General features: G+C 42.6%; 1 protein-coding gene across 1 annotated transcript in view; it reads left to right on the top strand.

The window, feature by feature from the left end:
* Window positions 1-20,484, top strand: part of LOC121544708 (neuronal PAS domain-containing protein 3-like) — a 217,899-nt gene that overhangs the window by 92,019 nt on the left and 105,396 nt on the right. Inside the window, exon 3 of the mRNA XM_041854785.1 lies at window positions 13,239-13,328. Coding sequence (XP_041710719.1) covers window positions 13,239-13,328 — 90 coding nt within the window. The remainder of the gene's footprint in view (window positions 1-13,238; window positions 13,329-20,484) is intronic.

The following is a 20,484-nucleotide window of genomic DNA, read 5'->3' as shown; positions in this document are numbered from 1 at the left end:
CATAACAAACACAGGCTAGTTAGCATTCTGAAATGAATACAGTTAGATCCAAAGCAATTTCCTTTTATTTATCTTAGCCGCCCCACATAAATAAAGCAAGGGCATTGAAGTAATTAGCATAATTAGACTGTGGTGGTCAGGTCCTATGTGATTTCATAATGCTCCCTCTATCTTTTTCTCTCGCTCTCCTCTCTCTCACCCAGGCATGTGTGTGTGTCTATGTGTGTTTGTGTGTATGTTTGTGTGTGTATATGTGTGTGTGTGTGTGTGTGTGTGTGTGTGTGTGTGTGTGTGTGTGTGTGTGTGTGTGTGTGTGTGTGTGTGTGTGTGTGTGTGTGTGTGTGTGTGTGTGTGTGTGTGTGTGTGTGTGTGTGTGTACTCCCTCCACCATACGCTCCATATTTATAATGGGAGTATTTGGAGCCGTGTTGGTTGGCTCTGGCCATTAGCTTTTTCTGATTTGCATGCTGTCAGTTTGAAGGTCCTCAGCACCAGTAATACCATCTAATTGAGTACTCTCTATGGTAAACTTTGTCCTTGGTTGTCTGCAACAAACTGTGGCATCTGATGTAACTATGTGACTTTTCCTGCATTAATATGCATAATAAAGCACTAGGTAATAACAAACAATAACCAAATCCCTGATTGAGGTGAGCTGGTTTACTTCAGCTTTAATCCTGACCATAGAAACATCCTTAACCCCTCCGGCTATTGTGTAAAACCCGATTCTCCTCCTAGTCCTCTCCACACTGTGTTCAGTTCTGTGTCTGACATGAAGCTCAACTGTAGCTCTCTCTCTCTCTTTCTCTCTCTCACTCTTACTCTCTCTCTCACACTCTCTCTCTCTCTCTCTCTCTCACTCTTACTCGCTCTCTCACTCTTACTCTCTCTCACGCTTACTCTCTCTCTCTCTCTCTCTCACTCTTACTCTCTCTCTCTCTCTCTTATGCTCTCTCTCTTAATTAAATTCAAAGGGCTTTATTGGCATGGGAAACATATGTTTACATTGCCAAAGCAAATGGAATAGACAATAAACAAAAGGGAAATAACCAAGGGAAACATTAGTAAACATTACACTCACAAAAGTTGTAAAAGAATATAGACATTTCATATTATTGGCTATGTACAGTGTTGTAACAATGTGCAAATAGTTGAAGTATAAAAGGGAAAATAATTAAACAGATAAATAGAGGTTGCATTTACAGTGTTATTTGTGCTCCACTGGTTGCCCTTTTCTCATGGCAATGGGCCACAAATCTTGCGGCTGTAATTGTACACTGCGGTATTTCACCTAACAGATATGGGAGTTTATCAATGTTTGATTTGTTTTCAAATTCTGTGTGATCTGTGGGAAATATGTCTCTAATGTGGTCATACATTTGGCAGGAGGTTAGGAAGTGCAGCTCATAGCCTGTCTTCTCTCAATAGCAAGGCTATGCTCACTGAGTCTGTACATAGTCAAGGATTTTCTTTATTTCTCTCTCTCTCTCTCTCTCTCTCTCTCTCTCTCTCTCTCTCTCTCTCTCTCTCTCTCTCTCTCTCTCTCTCTCTCTCTCTTACTTACTCAATTCAATTCAATTCAATTTGCTTCATTGGCATGACGTAACAATGTACATATTGCCAAAGCTTACTTTGGATATTTACACTACTAACATAATTAAAATAATAATAATCAATATTGTCAACGGGACAACAGTAACAACAATATCCAAGGGTCAACATAACCATTGAACAATAACAAGATAGAGGACATGTGCAGGTTGGTTGGTCTGTCAGACACTGTCCCTCATCTTATGGCAGGCAGCAATGTAGTGTGCTGCTATCCCACAGCTCTCTGCGTCCTCCCCCAACAGGAAGGGTAGCCTATTCTCATCAGAGAGGTCTTTGAAACCTTGAAAAACGGTTTCAAATTTTGGGAAATTACACTCTCTAATTGTTTTATATTTTTGACATTTTGTCAGGAAATGTAGCTCTGTCTCAGGTTCTGCTGTGGTGCAGTGGTTGCACAGCCTTTCCTCGACAGGGAGCAAGGTTTTCCTGTGTCTACCCTCAATGGCAAGGCTGTGCTCACTGAGCCTGTACTTTGTCAAGGTTTTTCAAAGGTTTTGATCTGTAACCATGGTCAAATAGTTAGCCATGGTGTACTGTCGATTTAGGGCCAGATTTAGGTTTGTGATCTCAGCCCCAGGACCAGCTGGATGAGGGGACTCTTTTCTTTGATCAGCTCTTGGCATTGCAATACTTGGGAATGATATGAGAGGGGGTCACTGTATTTTAGATGTTTCCGAAACTTAATTGCTATTTTTTGAGTTTTTATTATTAGTGGATATTGGCCTAATTCTGCCCTCCATGCATTGTTTGTAGTTTTCCTCTGGACATGTAGGAGTATCTTACAGAACTCTGCATGCAGGGTTTCAATGGGGTATTTGTCATGCGTGCTGTAGGTGGGTGCAGTGGTGGAATCAAACGCAGGACACCGAAGTATAGTCCAACAGACTTTAGTAATCTCCAACAAGGAAATAAGACAACTCTTGCCCGAAGGCGAAATTACGCACTAAGGCGAAACAAAACGAAAGCGCACAAAACAGGTGCGTAACACTCCAACGCAGTGGAGGGAAGCTCAACCGAGCGAAATTACAAATGAAGCCCTACACACGACAGACCAAAATCAATAACACACAACACTAGACAAACACAACGAGAAACTTATAGGACACTAATTACGCTAAACGAGAACAGGTGTGACAACAAACAGACAAAAGCAAACGAACATGAAACATACAACGGTGGCAGCTAGTATTCCGGAGACAACGAACGCCGAAGCCTGCCCGAACAAGGGAGAGAGGCAGCCTCGGCCGAAACCGTGACAGTATTTGTCCCATTTGGTGAAATCTTGTTTTGCAAGTGGACCCCACACCTCGCTGCCATAAAGTGCAATTGGTTCAATGAAGCATTCAATTAGTTTTAGCCAAATTTTAATAGGTATTTCAATTTGAATTTGTTTTTTAATGGCGTAGAATGCCCTGTGTGCTTTCTCTCTCAGTTCATTCACTGCATCATTAAGGTGTCCAGTTGAGCTTATTTTTAAACCTAAGTAATTGTAGTGTGTGCAGTACTGTATATATTTTGTACCAATTGAGAACTTTGGTCTAATTCCCTGAGATCTGGATCTTCTCTGGAAAATCATTATTTTAGTATTATTGGGGTTTACTGCCAGGGCCCAGGTCTGGCAGGACTGCTCTAGCAGGTCCAGGCTCTGCTGTAGGCCATGTGCTCTCTCTTTCCACCCTCTCTCTCTCGCTCTCTCTCACTCTCTCTCTTACTCTCTTTCTCACCATGGGCTTCTATAGGTAAGTGCCAAAATAAAGGAAACACCAACAAAGTGTCTTAATAGGGCATTGGTGTTATGTGTCAGTGTATAGCAGTAGGACGGAGTCAGGCGCAGGACACAGAACTTGGTCAACGACGTACTTTACTTATCACAAGTAAATAAACATATCCTCCACGCAGGGAAGAAAATACAGACTCACAAAGCAAATGACAACAAGACAATGAACAATCACGCACAACACCATGAGAGAACCAGAGGGTAAAATAGGGAAACAAATTAACGTACATTGGAACCAGGTGTGTGCAATAAATACAAAACAAGTAGAACACAGAAACATAGATCGGTGGTAGCTAGGACTCCGGTGACGACGAATGCAGAAGCCTGCCAGAGCAAGGAGGAGGAGCAGTTGGGCTACCACGAGCCAGAACAACTTCAAAGCACCTTGGCATAGATTCTACATGTGTCTGGAACTCTATTGGAGGGATGCAACACCATTCTTCCATAATTTGTTGTTTTGTTGATGGTGGTGGAAAAGGCTGTCTCAGGCACTGCTCCAGAATCTCCCATAAATGTTCAATTTGGTTGAGATCTGGGGACTGACACACACACATACACACACACACACACAGACACAGACACAGACACAGACACACTTTAAAGGTGCTACACCTAGCATTTCTCAGAATTTCTCCCCTATGTGGAAGCTAGGTGAATTGCAACAGCACTAGGCTGCATTCAAAACAAATCTCCCGCCCTCCCCTGCATCCCATTTCCCCGTAACGTGGCGGAGACTCGCGCTTGAGCCTTTTACTTTCTGTTTTTGTCCACCAGCTTCAAACAGCTGTAAAAACAATATTTTTTGTTAAAATAAAATATATTTCACAGCGATTTAGATGGTACAATGATTCCCTACAATATTTAGTGCTTGTTTTCTCATATAAACTGAAATTGAGCAAACTTTTAGCCACCAGGAAATGACAGAGCGATTTCTACATCGGCAACTTGACCCGATTTCCACTAGCTAACACAGCCACAAAGTCAAAACAGCCTTCCCATTTTGACAACAGATGCCGGGAGAGATCAATAGGCGAATATCACAGCCAATCACATCACTAGCCACTAAGTAATACTGTGAAACACTATCATTCTACTATTACTGCAGATATATTATGGCCTTTTTCAAAAATCACAATGCAAAAATTAAACAACAAAAAAACTACACTGTGTATCACCTTTAAACCCTCAATGCTCCTTTGAGACCCTTCTTTCAAAGTCACTGAGATCTATTCTTCTAGCCAAGGTAACCAAACTAATGGACAACTGGGCATTTTTATGCATGACCATAAGCATGATAGGATGTTAATTGCTTAATTAACTCAGGAACCACAACTGTGTGTAAATGTATCCCTCATTCACTCAAGTGTTTCCTTTATTTTGGCAGTTACCTGGATACTAAAGCAGCTCTAACAGCAGCGATAGACTAGATAGCCTGATGTCTTCTATACCGATAGGATACACATGGTCAGTAAGTACTCTCTCTCTGTCGCGCAGAAACACCTTATTTTGATATTCATATTTCTGCAGCATCCTGCAGTGTACTGGGTGTTCCAGGTGTTGCATCCTAAGGTAACATGTATAGAGCACCCCCCCACTCTTCAATCTCCGGTTAGTGCATTCCAAATGACACCCTATTCCCTATATTGTGCACAACTTTTGACTAGAGGCCTATGGGCACTATGGGCACTATGTTGGGATGCAGGCTCTGTCTGTCTGCAGCCAGTCAGCACTGTGGGTTGGCTCTCTGTTTGTTTTTGTCAACATTGTATCACTTTATTAACCTGTGTTTAATAAAGTGATAAGCAGTCAAATTATAATTAATCCTCTCATGGTTGAAGCTTAAATCCCTTTTAACGCTCCAGATTAGAATTAAAAATATTTCCTCCTTCCTTCCCCTGGTAACTCCTGGGGTATTTCAGTAACCTACGTCAGCTCTAACCTGGCTGCTATGGAGGAGGAGTGATAGTCTACAGTAACCTACGTCAGCTCTAACCTGGCTGCTATGGAGGAGGAGTGATAGTCTACAGTAACCTACGTCAGCTCTAACCTGGCTGCTATGGAGGAGGAGTGATAGTCTACAGTAACCTACGTCAGCTCTAACCTGGCTGCTATGGAGGAGGAGTGATAGTCTACAGTAACCTACGTCAGCTCTAACCTGGCTGCTATGGAGGAGGAGTGATAGTCTACAGTAACCTACGTCAGCTCTAACCTGGCTGCTATGGAGGAGGAGTGATAGTCTACAGTAACCTACGTCAGCTCTAACCTGGCTGCTATGGAGGAGGAGTGATAGTCTACAGTAACCTACGTCAGCTCTAACCTGGCTGCTATGGAGGAGGAGTGATAGTCTACAGTAACCTACGTCAGCTCTAACCTGGCTGCTATGGAGGAGGAGTGATAGTCTACAGTAACCTACTTCAGCTCTAACCTGGCTGCTATGGAGGAGGAGTGATAGTCTACAGTAACCTACGTCATCTCTAACCTGGCTGTTATGGAGGAGGAGTGGTAAACTGTAGTGTAATAAAGTAGCTGCAGTGAACAGTACAGCCCCTATCTCCCTCTGTGTAACCCCATGTCACCCCCTGTCTCCATAGCTATAATGTGACGGTATAGCCTAGCCCTCCTGTCTCCCTGCTATTTCCCTTAACTTAGATATTACTGTCTGCTCTGCCGTCATCACCCCAAGGTGACTGTTATCACTTAATTAAATCCGAGCACGCAGGGAGGTAGAAACAATATTGTTGGCTACTCACCCGGAGGAAGGAACTTTCCAGTTTGGGGAAGACAGCCAGCAGTAGTTTCGTACTCAGCTCGCTGGCTCCCTGTTATCCCCTACAGTGGGGGGGAAAAGTATTTAGTCAGCCACCAATTGTGCAAGTTCTCCCACTTAAAAAGATGAGAGAGGCCTGTAATTTTCATCATAGGTACACGTCAACTATGACAGACAAAATGAGGGGAAAAAATCCAGAAAATCACATTGTAGGATTTTTTATGAATTTATTTGCAAATTATGGTGGAAAATAAGTATTTGGTCACCTACAAACAAGCAAGTTTCTGGCTCTCACAGACCTGTAACTTCTTCTTTAAGAGGCTCCTCTGTCCTCCACTCGTTACCTGTATTAATGGCACCTGTTTGAACTTGTTATCAGTATAAAAGACACCTGTCCACAACCTCAAACAGTCACACTCCAAACTCCACTATGGCCAAGACCAAAGAGCTGTCAAAGGACACCAGAAACAAAATTGTAGACCTGCACCAGGCTGGGAAGACTGAATCTGCAATAGGTAAGCAGCTTGGTTTGAAGAAATCAACTGTGGGAGCAATTATTAGGAAATGGAAGACATACAAGACCACTGATAATCTCCCTCGATCTGGGGCTCCACGCAAGATCTCACCCCGTGGGGTCAAAATGATCACAAGAACGGTGAGCAAAAATCCCAGAACCACACAGGGGGACCTAGTGAATGACCTGCAGAGAGCTGGGACCAAAGTAACAAAGCCTACCATCAGTAACACACTACGCCACCAGGGACTCAAATCCTGCAGTGCTAGACGTGTCCCCCTGCTTAAGCCAGTACATGTCCAGGCCCGTCTGAAGTTTGCTAGAGTGCATTTGGATGATCCAGAAGAGGATTGGGAGAATGTCATATGGTCGGATGAAACCAAAATATAACTTTTTGGTAAAAACTCAACTCGTCGTGTTTGGAGGACAAAGAATGCTGAGTTGCATCCAAAGAACACATTTACATTTACATTTTAGTCATTTTAGCAGACGCTCTTATCCAGAGCGACTTACAGGAGCAATTAGGGTTAAGTGCCTTGCTCAACCATACCTACTGTGAAGCATGGGGGTGGAAACATCATGCTTTGGGGCTGTTTTTCTGCAAAGGGACCAGGACGACTGATCCGTGTAAAGGAAAGAATGAATGGGGCCATGTATCGTGAGATTTTGAGTGAAAACCTCCTTCCATCAGCAAGGGCATTGAAGATGAAACGTGGCTGAGTCTTTCAGCATGACAATGATCCCAAACACACCGCCCGGGCAACGAAGGAGTGGCTTCGTAAGAAGCATTTCAAGGTCCTGGAGTGGCCTAGCCAGTCTCCAGATCTCAACCCCATAGAACATCTTTGGGGGGAGTTGAAAGTCTGTGTTGCCCAGCGACAGTCCCAAAACATCACTGCTCTAGAGGAGATCTGCATGGTGGAATGGGCCAAAATACCAGCAACAGTGTGTGAAAACCTTGTGAAGACTTACAGAAAACAATTGACCTGTGTCATTGCCAACAAAGGGTATATAACAAAGTATTGAGAAACTTTTGTTATTGACCAAATACTTATTTTCCACCATAATTTGCAAATCAATTCATTAAAAATCCTACAATGTGATTTTCTGGAGTTTTTTTTCTCATTTTGTCTGTCATAGTTGACGTGTACCTATGATGAAAATTACAGGCCTCTCTCATATTTTTAAGTGGGAGAACTTGCACAATTGGTGGCTGACTAAATACTTTTTTCACCCACAAAAGGGTACTACTTTTGACCAGAGCCCTATTGGCCCATGTCAAAAGTAGTGCACTTTATAGGGAATAAGGTTCCATTTGGGATGCATCCACTGAATGAAGGGATCATATTCTCCCCTGTTGTATGTTAATATTGATTCCATGTACATTATCAGCAAGCCAACTTTTCTTCTTTGGCAATTCAAAGTGACGTTGATTAGATTGGATGACTCTAGCTAATCAGTATGGTCTTTTGATTTTCTTAATATTGTTTAGTGCCAGCAGCCTTAATTATTGAATTTTCCTTGTAAAAAAAGAAGAAGTACTTAACAGTCTGTAGATAAAGTGATATCTCCTGCCTGTGCTATAATGTGATAACCCCCACTCCCCTCCCCCAGATATGTGATAATAGTAATAGAATCTTTCAACATCAATCTAATTGGTCATACTCTTCCCTATACTATTTGGAATTGCAGTGTTTAGTATCTGTCTAGTGTGAATGGCTTAGGCTACTGAAAATGATTTGCACTGAATATGAGAGAGTAAGTGTTTGATGCTGTACACTCTTAAAATAAAGGTGCTATCTAGAACCTAAAAGGGTTATTCGGCTGTCCCCATAGGAGAACCCTTTGAAGAACTGTTATTGGTTCCAGGTAGAACTCTTTTGGTTCCAGGTAAAACCCTTTTGGGTTCCATGTAGAACCCTTTCCACAGAGGGTTCTACATGGAACTCAAAAGAGTTCTACCTGAAACCAAAATGGGTTCTACCTGGAACCAAAAAGGGTTCTCCTATGGGGACAGTCAGAGAACCCTTTTGGAACCCTTATTTTTCTGAGAGTGTAGCTGTAGTGCCAGTGTAGCGGTGCAGAGAGTAGCTGGCTGGAGGGAGAGTAGAGGAGAGTGGGGGAGCAGTATTATTTGAAATGGATGTCTATCACGGGTCATTTTGGCTCTAAATAGGGCCAATAAATGTGTCATGCTCAGCAAAAGCAGAGATTATTTTCCCCCATGGTAAGCACAAAATCAAATGAGCACAATAAGTATGGTGTGATTTGAACGGGGTCTCAGTGTAGGGTAGGATGAGTGATTTGAGCATCCCTTGAGCCGGTGCCTTCAATAAATAAATCAATACACGCCAGCCATATTTGCACATTTCTACATGGCTTGTCAGCCTCAAAATTGACTTCAATGGACAATATATCTCACAGCTCTCCCATGGCAATTTAGACATTCTGATAAGATCTCTTTTACATTTGTCCCTCCCTCACTCTCGTTCTCTTTCTATCTCTCTGTCTCTCTCACACCGTATCTCTTGCATCCTCTCTTTCTCCTCCTGTGGCTTTTTCTTTTCATCCATTTTTCTTTCTTTTTTTTATCCAACCAGAGCACTCCACTGTAATTTACTGAGGACATGATGTAGGCCTAATAGTCCAACAGATTGCTGTGATTTGTGTGTAGAGTAGGTGTGCCTGTAAATCTGGCTGACTGGGGCGGTTGTGTGTGCGTGCGTGCCTGTGTGCGTATTAGCACTGCTGTGCCCAGCCCTGCTGGAGGTGTTAAGGTGCTGGAGGTGTTAAGGTGCTGGAGGTGTTAATTGCGGTGATTGTTCTAAGCGTCCGAGGGTCTGGGCCAGAGGTGTGGGGGCTGGTGTGAACATGTGACTCCTCAGCTCTACTGCCAGCTGCCCTGCCTCTCACTATTTTGTCTGGCCTAATAGTTCATGATATGTTGATAGTCAATGAGCCCCATCTAGGCTGGCCTCCGCTGGGTTGGTTCATATCCCAGAGGAGAGAGGGTTGTCTCTGGCCAGGATTGATGTCTGCCAAACCATGTCCTTCACAGGAAGTTTGTTTGTCCTCTGGAAGGAACAGGTGTGGGCTACAGGAAGTAACCGCTTAAAGGACTCTGTCATGGTTGTCTGGTTTGTGTGTACAGAGTAAAGGAACTGTTTATTGATATTTCCAGGATCATCTCCATAAAGATATGTCCTCAAATGTATTGTCAATACAGAATTAAAATGGCTTGATAGTTAACATCTGTACAGTGGCTGGGTAGAGGTTTATAGTAACATTAGTTATAATAACTGGTTCGGTCTCTGAGCAGGCGGGAGTCTGATGCCCTCTCTGGCCTATGTGGCACTAGCTGGGCTGTGTGGTGCCAGGAGTTAGAGGTCAGAGGTCAGGGCCTGCCAATAAGATCAACCTAACACTGTTGGATCTGCTCCTACTCCCCACTCCCACTGCACTGGGCACAACAACAAAAGGTTCATCACTCAGTCAATGCAGCCAGAAATGTTTTAAAATAAATTACTTAAGAATCCCATTTTAATGTAACACATTTCTTCCCCAGAAGTTTGTTTCCGCTGTGATTTATAGGGCACTTTACACAGTGGTTAACCTGTAAACAGTGGCCGTTTATCACCGTGGCGTTGGAAGCTAGCTACAGGATCGCTACAATTCCGGCGTGTGTAGCAGTTTCTCAGCTCTGAAAATCGTCTCCCCCTCTAAAGAGTTGCCTTTCCTGGGCTGCAGATGCTAGGCGTTTTTAAAGAGGAGCAGGCAGGCAGGACAGGGAGAAATGATTGGAGACTGTGTAGGGGTGAGTGCTGGAGCCCAGTGTGACAGGCAGTGTGAGGTCTGTGGGGACGGATGATAGCGTTACACTGCCGGAGCCCCCCATCCTCTGGTCACGGGGTGGCAGAGTGTGTCACTGCTGCCGGGGCGCTGAGCTGCTCTCCCTGAGGGGAACTGAAATGAACTGACATATGGAAGGAAGGAAGGAAGGAAGGAAGGATGGATGGATGGATGGAAGGAAGGAAGGAAGGAAGGAAGGAAGGAAGGAAGGAAGGAAGGAAGGAAGGAAGGAAGGAAGGAAGGAAGGAAGGAAGGAAGGAAGGAAGGAAGGAAGGAAGGAAGGAAGGAAGGAAGGAAGGAAGGATAGAGAACCACTGGCTGGTGCTACTGGAATAAAGGACCCCCAGCTCAGCTCTCCACCGGAACACAACGACCGGTGGAAACTATTTGATGACTAGTAGGATACTAGAGAGTGGGGATGCTCTTAGTGACGAATGCACAGTAAATATAAACTGAAAGTCAAAATTACAGTTGATATAAATTATATACTTGGAATGTTATTATTTATATTAAAGGCTAAAGCACAGTTTATGATGCACAATCTAATATGGACAATTGCTATATCTATAATATGTGAAAATAAAGATAGTTGTTCAGCTCCTTTCTCCTTGAGAGCAAAACAAATGATGAAATGTAATATTTTCCAGACCCACTCAAGACGTGATGCATGAGCCTATCCCATTCCGAGAGCTAACGAAAAGACAAACTATGAGTCTTCTTTGTCTGCTATGGATGTTAGGCGCTAAATCGGTGCTAGCATTAGCTGTGTAATGTAAAGAAGAGCAATATAAAGCTTCTCTTCCCCCTGGCAGATGTGTGTGTGTGTGTTTGGGAAAGCTGGCTAGAAGCTGCAGCAGGGCCTCAGTGGGAGTTGCTGTTGTCAGCTGCATAAATAGCCCCAGGCTGCCCTGTTTTATCAGCGGGTATGGAGACTCTCTCTCTCTCTCTTGCTCTCTCTCGCTCTCTCTATTCTATTTCTCTCTCTCTCTCTCTCTCTCTCTCGCTCCTCTCTCTCTCTCTCTCTCTTCTCTCTCTCTCTCTCTCTCTCTCTCTCTCTCTCGCTCTCTCTCTCTCTCTCTCTCTCTCTCTCTCTCTCTCTCTCTCTCTCTCTCTCTCTCTCGCTCTCTCTCTCTCTCTCTCTCTCTCTCTCTCTCTCTCTCTCTCTCTCTCTCTCTCTCTCTCTCTCTCTCTCTCTCTCTCTCTCTCTCTCTCTCTCTCTCTCTCTCTCTCTCTCTCTCTCTCTCTCTCCTTACACCAGCTGCTGCTCGCTGCTCCTTTTATGTTGATGGAGGAAAATAAATGGAAAAGTGCCCGCAAATATGAAATAACATGGCCATCTGAGTCGCAACACGACAGAGTAATCCTCATTTTCCTAGAAAAGGTGATCAGATCAGCGACGGTGACATTGTGCAACATAAATGGCTTGTTGTTTTCAGGGCCTGTAGTCTCAGCGCCAGCCTGGAGATGGAGGGAGAGGGAGAAACATTTGTTTTACTCCGTCTATTAAGCAATGTTTGGACTCTTTGTGGGGTGTGCCTGTGGTTAGCTGCCCCTACAGATTAGCCAAGCCAGTGGGGGAGCAGAAGTAATTAACCTGAGTGACCTGCGTGTCTTAATTGTTGCCTGTTGGTGGCTAGGCTCAGAACAGAGCGCTGTGTCCCGTTGTGATCCAAGAGCAAGGCCGTCATTAGACATCGGACCAGCATACTGGAGTAGACAACATTCAGGAAGTAAAAACACACGTTACATGGATATTGACTGGATGAAGAATATCGAGGAAGAGAATACACTCATATTACATGGGCTTGGTGTGGAATGGATCAATATACTGAATAGTATTTACCAGCATCCTGGCATAGACCTAACCAGCATATTATAGTAGACTTTCCAGGGGGAGAACACACATGATATGGATATGGACTGGAATGGAATGGACTACTATGATGATGGAACACTAGTCACTTTAATAATGTTTACATATCTTGCATTACTCATCTCATATGTATATACTGTATTCTATAATATTCTACTGTATCTTAGTCCATGCCGCTCTGTCATTGCTCGTCCATATATGTATATATGCTTAATTCCATTCCTTACTTAGATTGTGTGTATTGTGTATATGTTGTGAAATTGTTAGATATTACTTGTTAGATATTACTGCACTGTCGGAGCTAGAAGCACAAGCATTTCACTACACCCACAATAATATCTGCTAAACACATGTATGTGACCAATAACATTTGATTTAATTTAATTTACTGTGCTGTACATTTTATTCTCTTTGTTTGTGCCAACTTGGGTTTGTTTACTATTGTTTTCCTGCTTTCACACACTGTTAATTGCTACTGTCATCATGAGAGATATTACCTTCCACATGAGGAGGTGTAATTTTGGTTTGCAGACAGGCAGACAGACAAACAGGCAGACAGACAGGCAGACAGGAAGGCAGACAGACAACAATCAGAGGGTTCCCTCTCCATGGTCTGTACCTTTACCTCTGTACCAGTATACACCTCATTTAACACAATCTCTCTCTCTCTCTCTCTCTCTCTCTCTCTCTCTCTCTCTCTCTCTCTCTCTCTCTCTCTCTCTCTCTCTCTCTCTCTCTCTCTCTCTCTCTCTTTCTCTTTCACTCCATCTCTCTCTCACTCTCTCTCTCGCTCTCTGTCTCGCTCTCTTTCTTTCTCTCTCTCTCTTTCTCTCCCTCTCTCCCACAGTCCCTGGATGGATTTGTATTTACACTAAACAAGGAGGGAAGATTTTTGTACATCTCTGAGACGGTGTCCATATACCTGGGGCTTTCACAGGTGAGTGCAACAACCGTCAATGCCTCACCGCTGCTACTGCGCTTTTCCCTCTCTGTTTCTTTTGTTTATCAGTGGCCACTAGAAGACAATTCAGACAAATTAGAGCTAATTTAAAATCTCATCAGCTTGTTCGCCCTGTAGTTAATTTGCAGCCATCCAACGCTGCATATTTTATCAGAGGGTACTTTTCATCTCAGTAGTGTGTTAACAGGTCCTCGTCTGCTATTGGCCAGTTCAAGTACATGTCAATAAACAGGCTGAGCCGTCTCAGAGGTCAAACGTCAGGGGGAGTGACCTTGAAGATTCGAATGGTTCCAAACACCATAGCTTTGTCTCCAGGGCTAACAGACAGACAGACTAGAGAGCAAACACACACACACACACGCAGGTCTATAGCAGTATGACTAGAGAGCACACAGAGCCTATCTCCCAACTCAGAAACCAAATTATATTTCTAGGTATAGACTTGACCATTATATAACCAATAGATGTGGCCAAATGATTTACATGCCCTGTACGTAGATACTGGTGAGCCTGCTTTCTGTCCAGGGCTCTATTTTAGCAGAGTAGTGCAGTATTTCTAGGTGTCTAGGTATATTTAATATATGCCATTTATATAATATATGCCATTTATATAATATACAGTATGACATTTAGCATGCGCTTTTATCCAATGAGACTTACAGTAATGCGTGCATGAATTTTGCGTCTGGGTGGCCCTGGGAATCGAATCCACAACCCTGGCGGTGCGAGCGCCATGCTTTACCAACTGAGCCATACACTATTTCCCTCGTAGTGAACAATTCATAATAATAATGAACCATTATATAGCCAATAGATGTGGCAAAATAGTAGAATGGTCAGCTGTGTGTGTTTGTATTACAGGACTCATAATTAAGTATTCTGTAATAACATTATGATGTAGAAATCCTTGTATCTCTGAGGGAATGGATAGACAATGTTCCACTAAATTAGATATAAGACTACAATATAAAGGACGAAAAAAAGGCAATCAGTTTACCAAATTAAAAATAGGAAAATTGTATAGGCTCTAGCCACATCTATCTACAGCTTAATTCAAGTAAAGATTTATTAATGATTTCTATCAAATAATTGATTAATTGTCAAATAGGTCCCCCAAGCTTTGGGCTATGTGATGTTGTAGCTATCTTGTTCATAGTTTTATCAGCAGTTAGAGTGAGTGGTGTGTGTGTGTGTGTGACAAAGTGCTGGGGTTTTTGCCTTTGAGTTGTATAATCTAACATGTGTACACAGAGAACTCTAACCCTCCGTGATCTTAATTGCTGTTTTACATTTTAGCCACTTAATCTGTCTGCCAAGCCATTTCATTTTAATTTCGTTGCTAATTATTTTCTACATTAATTAGATCTAGAAGGTTTTTTAAGCCTTTTTCATATTGACAAGGTTATGAATTTAATGGTGCCAGGCAGACAATCTAAAACAGATTTATGTAAAATAATTTTCATCATCTTATTCAATGTCTAGAAATGTTTTGCATATCAAACATAGTGTTAATGAAGCCATAAGTTAGGACTTGCTACGTAATTAAAGTCCCTACCCTCTATCAAACTTTTGTATTTTTTATTATTTATAATAAAAGTATTCGACCAATATGTTGATTATTATGGCTTGTAGAGAGAGGGACTGAGGGATGGATGGTTGGCCTAATGGTATTTTACCTGTTTGCTTCAACATCATATAGTACTGGGAAATTAGTAAGTTATTACAGTAACACTTTTAATAGCCTTGTAGACAGAAGCAATCAATGAAAATGTATCTAGTGAATAAGGCCTGAAGTCAAGTTCAAGCAACTCAAGTTTTTCCATTGAGCTAACTGATCACTGATGATGGTAAAGTCCAGAATGCAGTGTGTGATGTATGATACCTTATTCTTTCTGAACTGTCTGTTAATGTATTCCCATATTTTGATTTTAAAGATTGTATTGGACAGGGCTGTGCTAGTGTGAAATGGCCGGTATTATGGTACCAGTTGTGCAGCCAATCAGTTCAGTGAAACAGATGGTCAGAATTACCATTTTTGTTTTGCAAATGGTGCATAAGCCTCCCCCAGTTAATTGCAGGTGTCTAAGTGTATGTCTTAGTTCTGTGGATTAATGTTCTGTCTTCATTTGACCATAGCTCCCATTTTAGGAAGCAGGTATTCTAGAATGGTCTTGGCATTATTTTGTAATAGAATGGAAAGTATGGATACCAAATTGTACAGTTTGTTAATGGTAGATACAGTAGGCTATGTAAAGGAATTTGTTGGACAAGGGATAATGGTTGTTATTAGACAAATTTGGTGTAATTTATATGTATCTGCCAGCTAAAACGCCTCCGCTGCCTCAACAATTTAGCCCAGCTAATGGCAGTATTTAACGGTTCTCTAGCTGTGCCATTGGAATTGTTGTAGCTTGCCATGGAATTGCAAGACACACATGCATTGCAGCAGACAGACACTGCAGTGTGGATCTAGTAGAACCTCTGGGCTCAGCTAGCTGATTCAGCATGTGTTTGTGTAGCATTTTTAGGTAGATCAGGATTGTAGGGGAATCTGTCTTTTAAAAACCCTGTCTGCATCCTTAATGGCACCCTATTCCCTATATAGTGCACAACTTTTGACCAGGGCCCTATGCACTATATAGAGAATAGTGTGCCATTAAGGACGCTAACCCTGTTGATCCAAATACTGTTATGGAACCCCCTCAAAATTATTGTGGTGGCGAAGTGCTGGTGCGCTGTGGAGACTGGCGCATTGTGGAGGTGTGACCATGCAGCTGTCTGTTGGGCAATTGAGATGTGTATGTTTGCTTTGTAGGCTGATAGCTAGGAAAATAATAATTAGCATTATTCCGGCCAACAGAATATTAGCTTTTGGAATGCGGCCCATTCCAAGCCGGCACCCCTGCCAGTGCAGCATATGCACTTGCATGGACTGAATATCCAAGGAAATTGATACATCTGGAATACAGCGACCATCTTACTTTTCATCTGTCCCAAAGGAGTTGCTGGCTTTTGTATTTTAACCCATTCCAAGGACTCACCCCGGCAGAAACATGGACTCACCCCGGCAGAAACATGTTACAACGCTCTCAAGTATTACAGGAACGGCAAATTGAGAACCTGACATGTATAGCAGGACCATATGGTTTAAGCTCGCTCTCTTTCCATTGTTCATGTGCTCAGCAATGTGATTGAGTTGGCATATTTCCAATGCCTTTCTCTGTGTTATAGGGAGGGAGGGTTAAGTCTCTCTCCCTCCTTCACGAAACAAGGCCTCCCTTTTATTGTAGAGCGACACAGGTTAGACCTCGGTGCCCTGCTCCCATTCACATTTCGCTGCAAAAGGCTTTTTCAATTGTGGAGCTGGAATTGAATGTAGACATCTGCTTGGCTTTAAGTGACAGGGCTGTGCATGTGTGGCTGCATGCACACAGAGGGCGAGAGAGGACCATTTGAAAGCCACCAGGAGCCTGATCCCTTCTCCCCTCCACCCTCTCCCTCCTCTACCCCTAGCCCAGATCTCCTCCCCTGCAATGGGGCCAGATGAGGCTGCAGCGGCCCCCTGCTTCCATCTCCCAGAGGATGTTAGGCCAAGTGGGATGGACAGGGAAAATTGATTCTATTAGCATAAACATTTGCCTGAATGTCTGATCACATCTTTGTGAGCCGATCAGTCCTCGCCCTCCTTTATTCCTCATTCCCTCACACACACACACACACACACACACACACACACACACACACACACACACACACACACACACACACACACACACACACACACACACACACACACACACACACACACACACACACACACAGTTTACACACACCCTTCTCACACTCCCAGTCCCTTCTCTCAGTGTTCTACAGATTACGCCCATTCTTAGACTAATAATAGATAATCCAGACTTTTGACACTGTCACCCAGGCCAAATGAGATTGTTGAATTAGTCAGTTTATTTGTCGTTGTTTTTCATTGTGTGGATCAATCAATTAAATAATGAAATGTCGATTTTCAAAAGCTTGAATACTTGTAGTAAGGTATTCTTAAATGCTTATTGAGTTTACTGTACTGTATATTTTCTCTCTGAAAATATTCCTGCAAATTGAGTAATTTGTTATATTTCCCAAATAGTATTTTCATTTAGCTATGAATGTGCACTGTGAGGAGTTTTTGGAAGTGAAATCAAGCTGCTCTGTACTGTAACTCCCCATAACCCAGCGCCAACATTAAATTGACCTCTGTAGTGAATCCAAAACAAATGGACACACCATTATCCATCAAACGCTGAGGGGAAGGTAACGTCAAGCCTCACTAAGCATATAGGAGGGGGATTTTTTCCCTAGCTCTATTTTTAAATAGCCTATCAGGGCATGAATCCAGAATGTTACTAAATGGGTAATAAGCATTATTTTATTTATGATGTTGTGGGGGCGACAGAGCAGAGGGAGAGGTCGGCCATTTACATGAGGACTGCTAGTGATGGCAGGGCCATGTGAAGGTCATGTTTAATTGAGCAACCTCGGTGAACCCGCTGGCCCTGTAGACTCCTGAGTCCTGAATGAAAACAAGGCCTGTCATTCCAGACAGTCCCAGTCTCTCTGTGCTACAGAATATCATCATCAGACTTAATGTCTAGCACAGCCATGAAACTACCACCGGCAAATATTACAATTCTGTATCACTTTGGGATTCATTCAACTAGCGAAATGTGTGATTAGGATAGTTGAGATTTTGTTATATTGATACGGGCAATTATATTTTGTAAGTGTTGTAAATAAAGCACAACCAGATAAGTGGATTTAGGGAGAGGTACAAAAAAGAGAGAAAAGATTTACAACGGTGAGGAACACAATTAGAGGTGGGAGGAGGAGACATGATTCAGTGTTCTCTACAAGGCCCAGCAACAGAAAACATTATCAATTCACAACAGTTAAATTGATAAATGCTCAGAGCCAAACACTACAAGGGCACTATGAAAAGCAAATAGTGACCTGGTGAATAATTGTTATTTATTTTTTCACCTGAAAATGACTGCATGATGCATCATTTGACTGTGCTCTGTCCAAGTGGTTGACAGAGATAATCTGGCCAATCCCAGGGGTGACCTTATCGTGCATGGCAGGGCAGCTCTGTCTACGCCTGTCTTTGTGCATTCCACTCTCTCCATCTTGATATTGAGCAAAGAAGCAGAGAGAGAAAGGTGTGTGTAGGGGGAGGTGTGTGTGTGTGTGTATGTGTGTGTGTGTGTCTGTCTGTGTGTCTGTGTGTCTGCGTGTGTGTGCGTGTGTGCGCACGCGCGCGTGTGTGTGTTTGTGTAAAAGAGGGAGGGGATTGGCAAGAATCTGAAAGTCAACAAGGATTCATTAGTAATTGGATGAATAAAAAAATTATTCTGCACATGTATGCACAATGGATTGTTCTGCCCTTGTCAATTTTGTAGACATAAATTGGGTATATATCCACTCAATATCTGACAAGAGTTAGCAGACTGGACAGTTAGACAGGGAGATTTTTGTTAGGTTTAGGAGATTTTGGTGGTTTGATGGTGGAGTTTCAAGGTCAAAAAGTGAGATTATTTTTCTGCTCAACATCCAGTATACTTGACTTATTCCATCCTGTCGATGTTGTTCCATGTCTTTTTGGATTTTGGTATAACCCCACTTGTGAGGTATTGTTTTGTCAATGGTGCTGTAACACATTGAATAAAACATGATGGGGCTGTGGATCTATTCATCACATAGGTTAGTCATTCACTATCTAGCAGCCAGGCCACAGCAGCATCAGTCTAGACATGGGAATTAAAGCTCCTGTCAGTGAAATGTATGAGCTGGCCCCTAAACATTCTCTAGTACTTCCCTGCATTCGAGCTGGAGCCAACTCTAGGGCTGCTTTCCAAATGGCACCCTATTCCCTATATATTGCACTACTGTTTGACCAGATCCCTATGCGCCCTGGTCAAAATAAGTGCACTATATAGGGAATAGGGTGCTATTTGGGATGCATACAGAAAGCACTATGCTTTCTGACCCCAGGAAGATTCTCTAGTTGTTTCAAGTTTTAATGTCACATGCACAAGTACCGTGAAATGCCTTTCTTGCAAGCTCCAAACCCAACAATGCAGTAATCAATATCAATGTAGCCCTAAAAATAACAAGGTAGAACAAAAACACAGGAAATAAAAATAAGAAATAGGAAGAACACCAGAAAGTAAGAAGCTATATACAGGATCAGTTCCAATACCATATTTACAATGTGCAGGGATACTGGCGTGATAGAGGTATATACAGTGAGGGAAAAAAGTATTTGATCCCCTGCTGATTTTGTACGTTTGCCCACTGACAAAGAAATGATCAGTCTATAATTTTAATGGTAGGTTTATTTGAACAGTGAGAGACAGAATAACAACAACAAAATCCAGAAAAACGCATGTCAGAAATGTTATAAATTGATTTGCATTTTAATGAGGCAAATAAGTATTTGACCCCTCTGCAAAACATTTTTTATTTTTTATTTTTTTATTTCACCTTTATTTAACCAGGTAAGCCAGTTGAGAACAGGTTCTCATTTACAACTGCGACCTGGCCAAGATAAAGCAAAGTAGTGCAATAAAAACAACACAGAGTTACATATGGGGTAAAAAACATAAAGTCAGAAATACAACAGAAAATATATATACAGTGTGTGCAAATGTAGCAAGTTATGGAGGTAAGGCAATAAATAGGCTATAGTGCAGAATAATTACAATAGTATTAACACTGGAATGCTAGATGTGCAAGAGATTATGTGCAAATAGAGATACTGGGGTGCAAAAGAGCAAAATAAATAACAATATAGGGATGAGGTAGTTGGGTGGGCTAATTTCAGATGGGCTGTGTACAGGTGCAGTGATCGGTAAGGTGCTCTGACAACTGATGCTTAAAGTTATTGAGGGAGATAAGAGTCTCCAGCTTCAGAGATTTTTGCAATTCGTTCCAGTCATTGGCAGCAGAGAACTGGAAGGAATGGCGGCCAAAGGAGGTGTTGGCTTTGGGAATGACCAGTGAGATATACCTGCTGGAGCGTAGACTACGGGTGGGTGCTGCTATGGTGACCAATGAGCTAAGATAAGGCGGGGATTTGCCTAGC

Source organism: Coregonus clupeaformis, chromosome 29, assembly GCF_020615455.1.
Source record: "Coregonus clupeaformis isolate EN_2021a chromosome 29, ASM2061545v1, whole genome shotgun sequence".
NCBI classification, from domain to species: domain Eukaryota; kingdom Metazoa; phylum Chordata; class Actinopteri; order Salmoniformes; family Salmonidae; genus Coregonus; species Coregonus clupeaformis.
This window is presented reverse-complemented; position numbering and strand designations above follow the sequence as displayed.